This window comes from Paroedura picta, chromosome 12, assembly GCF_049243985.1.
Source record: "Paroedura picta isolate Pp20150507F chromosome 12, Ppicta_v3.0, whole genome shotgun sequence".
In the NCBI taxonomy this organism is placed as follows: Eukaryota; Metazoa; Chordata; class Lepidosauria; order Squamata; family Gekkonidae; genus Paroedura; species Paroedura picta.
In genome coordinates, this window is record NC_135380.1 from 19,347,758 (window position 1) to 19,351,403 (window position 3,646).

The window sequence follows — 3,646 nt, forward strand, 5'->3', positions numbered from 1 at the left end:
ACTTCTAAGGCAACTATTGCTTCATTGAGACATTTCCAAACTCTCAAGACTTGTTGGGGAAATGGCAGAATCACCCAGGCTTGAATCTCTGCTGTACAATCTCTTTTGGCAAAAGACAATTTATGAGCATTAGGGGAAAGATGAGCAGCATTTACCTGCTAAACACAAAGTGGTCCCAATTACTCACTTCCTTTCAAGAGTTATTGTGGCAATCAAAGGCAGCAATTACTGCCAGCATGTGAGAGAGATTGACGGCCTCCTGTGAAGAAGGGCCTCATATAAAAGCAGTGTGGTAAGGCCACCAAGAAGTCAACGGAGACACCTTGTTCTGCTCATCTCTCCTACCCGTGAATCAGGTAACGTACTCAAATTTATTGGATCTTTCATGCTCAAGACTGAGAGTTTTCCAGGTTGTTTTGGGTAACACTGTCCCTTTTCATCATGCACAGGCTAAAGAAGATGGGGAAAGTGTTCACCAGCTTCCTTCTGTTGCTCATATGTGGGGTGACTGGCTTGGCACAGCACTGGTCGTATGGCCTGCAACCTGGAGGGAAAAGGGACACTGAAAACTTGATAGAATCATTCCAAGAGGTAAGCTTGCTAGGTTTAGCCAGAGCCATCATGGAACCCAGACAAATGTTCTTTCTGTGCACACTCACGCCAGTTATGATACCCTAAAGTAAATTGTATTCTTTGCTCAGCTCTATCCCTTCATCCTGGGGTGACTAGGATATCTAGAATTTTGTCTCCTTAGCCCCCATTTTGGCCCTGAAATTCCCTTTGTTATGCATTACTTTTTTGTGTGGGAGCCAAAGTCAGCTGGCAAGCCATAACCAGGGCTGCACATTACTCATGGAGCATTAAAGAAGACTGTTCTATGTATTGTCTATTGAAGACTGTTCTATGTATTGTTTATAAGTTTAATGTAAACCGCCCTGAGCCTCCAGGGAGGGCGGTATAGAAATATAATAAATAAATAAATAAATAAATAAATAAATAAATAAAGCGGTGTTCATGGCCAGAGGAGTCAGCAATGGTCATGAGCGCACACAGCTGTAAAAGGGGGTGGCAGATGGAGGGAGGTCTATCATGAGCCATCAGCCATGCTGCATAAAGAGAGTCTTTTCATCTGGAGGCAGTAGACCTCTGAATCCCAGAGCCAGGAAGCAACATCAAGGGAAGGCCTTGGCCTGTATGCCCTGCTTGGCTCTCCAGAGCAACTCCTTGGCCTCTGCATGAAACACAATGGTGGATGACTAGATAGCCCACTGGTCCAGTCCATCAGGGCTCTTCTTAAGTGTGGTGTGGCATGGTGCTGGAGTACTGGAGGAGGGATGGGAACTTTCCAGTCAAAATCCCCATTCAGCCCCAATGAGTCCTTGGCCAATCGTTCCCAATCAGCTCAGGAGTCAGGACAGAGCAGGAAGGGAGTGTCAGATGTGCTCGTGTGAGTTTCTTGGAGTAAGGAGGAGATTAAAAGTGTGATTGATGTGTCAAATACAGATTGCAAATGAGGTGGACAAACCGGGGGAGCCACAGCGTTTTGAGTGCACTGCCACACATCAGCACCCCACATTCCAAGGACTTAAAGGAGCCTTGGTAAGTAAAATGGGTTTGAAGCTTTTTACTTTTCTCCTTAACAAGACTCAAATGTTGTGTAATGAATACAAACTAGGCCAAGGTTTGCTAAAAACGTAGTATCTGTATTTGGGATTCTCGAGGGAGCATCTCCTCCCCTGTGTTCCCCTCCCTGCACTTTCAGATCCATCCATATCAATGTGTAACATGTCATGTGTCTATTAGTGTACAATGTGGGGAGGAGGTAGTGGAGTGCAAGGACTTGTGGGGGCCATCTCATTTTCCCTTCACCACTATTTCCTCTTCCCTTTTCCTGAAAGCCTCCAAGCCTCTCCCTGTTTTCTGCTTCCTTCCTGGCCAAACCTACCTTTACCTGTCCCCCAATGTCTTCGCTTTCTCTCCTCGTCCTCCCCTGACAGCCTCTCCCTGGGAAAAATGTGTGTCTTCCTCCATGGTGTAGGACCCACAAAGACTTGTGGCAGGCAGGCACCTCCCTTGGATCACTGCCTTAGGATGGGGGAAAAAAACTATGTTGGAGAACATGTGGCACAAACACTGTTCTCTAGCCCCAGTGTTTTCTGGGACAGACATTGGATATAATGGAGAGCTGGGGGCACCCTCTTTCAGAACCCCTGGAAGTGGACCCCATGGTCTGATTGTTGTGAAATTCAGAGGCGGGTCAGGGGAGAGCCTCCCGGAGCTAGTCTGAAAGTTTGGACAGAACACCCTCCCCCCGGCCCCAGGAAAGGTGGAAAGGCCGGAATTCCCATTGACATCAATGATGCCATTGACTTTAATGGGTGCTAAAGCCGAATCGGGACAGATCAGGTCCCTGGTGCACAAGCCTATGTACAGACCCTGTAATTCCAGGAGCCCCTTCATGCTGTTTGTTAGGGGGCCATTATGCTGTGATTGGTAGGGGGTCTTCATACTTACGTGGTTTGCAGACCACAAGAAGAAGTAAAAAAGGTCATACGCATGCAGTGTTAGTAATGGATCTTGCGCACTGCTCATTAAGTTGCATAAGTGTGAAGGCCGTTTAGATACTGGGCCATCCTGCCAGAGCTTGAGAAACAAAAAAGCTGAATGCGAGGACCACCAAGGCCCTGCAAATTCTTAAACTAGCAATGGTGCTACAGGCCCTGTAAACCCTTAAACCAGGGCTGTTATACTTGGTTTTCTATTTTCAGTTTTTCACCTGTCTATTTTACTGCATAGGCTGGAGCATGATTCATCCTAGCTTTCTAGTATCTAATCCTTGACAAAATTCACTGAATATGATGCAACATTTGCTGATATTTGCCGTTTTGAGTGTTTAATATTAAAAAAAGGGGGGGAGACTTATGTAAAAATTATACATGTATTATGCATTACAGGCAAGTCTGATGGACCGGGAGACTGGGCAAAAGAAGATTTAAATCTCCAGAAAGAAACACACAAAGTTTAGGTACAAACTCCAATGTATGTGTTGCTGTATATTGTGAAATGTGTGGGAGTATTTTGAGACTAGAATTTCATTGAGAAAGGCACCATATGAATGGACTTCCTGTGCCTATATCAACATTAATAAATATTATCAACCTTAACCAATAGTCAGTGTTTAAATTGCATATACCCCACCATTCCCTTGAATTGTCCAATGTGACATAATAAAGAATGCTGCAAAATTTGTACCAGGGTATGAGCTTTCATGAGTCACTGCTCACGTCTTCAGAAAACCTCACACCCTGACACAAACTTTGGTAGCCTTTAAGGTGCTAAGAGCTTCTTGTGGCGCAGAGTGGTAAGGCAGCCGTCTGAAAGCTTTGCCCATGAGGCTGGGAGTTCGATCCCAGCAGCCGGCTCAAGGTTGACTCAGCCTTCCATCCTTCTGAGGTCAGTAAAATGAGTACCCAGCTTGCTGGGGGGTAAACGGTAATGACTGGGGAAGGGAACGGCAAACCACCCCGTATTGAGTCTGCCATGAAAACGCTAGAGGGCGTCACCCCAAGGGTCAGACATGACTCGGTGCTTGCATGGGATACCTTTACCTTTAAGGTGCTACTGGATTCTTCCTCTTTTTTACGGC

General features: G+C 45.9%; 1 protein-coding gene across 2 annotated transcripts; it reads left to right on the forward strand.

Moving 5' to 3' along the window:
* The first annotated feature begins 313 nt into the window (after positions 1–313).
* On the forward strand, positions 314–3,164 carry GNRH1 (gonadotropin releasing hormone 1). 2 transcript variants are annotated; one of them, XM_077305952.1, is made up of 4 exons: positions 314–356; positions 450–591; positions 1,504–1,599; positions 2,955–3,164. In XM_077305952.1, exons 2-4 carry the CDS (start codon positions 460–462, stop codon positions 2,994–2,996), a joined length of 270 nt encoding a protein of 89 aa, XP_077162067.1. In that variant the 5' UTR covers positions 314–356; positions 450–459; the 3' UTR covers positions 2,997–3,164. The 2 variants fall into 2 exon arrangements, with proteins under 2 accessions (XP_077162067.1, XP_077162065.1); XM_077305950.1 differs by lacking the exon at positions 314–356 and having other exon boundaries at positions 442–591.
* Positions 3,165–3,646: the final 482 nt, after the last annotated feature.

Coding starts and splice junctions, on each gene's coding strand:
- GNRH1 (XM_077305950.1), top strand. CDS start 442: ATGCACAGGCTAAAGAAGATGGGGAAAGTGTTCACCAGCTTCCTTCTG. Junction 592..1,503: donor TGATAGAATCATTCCAAGAG/GTAAGCTTGCTA, acceptor TGTCAAATACAG/ATTGCAAATGAGGTGGACAA. Junction 1,600..2,954: donor AAGGACTTAAAGGAGCCTTG/GTAAGTAAAATG, acceptor TATGCATTACAG/GCAAGTCTGATGGACCGGGA.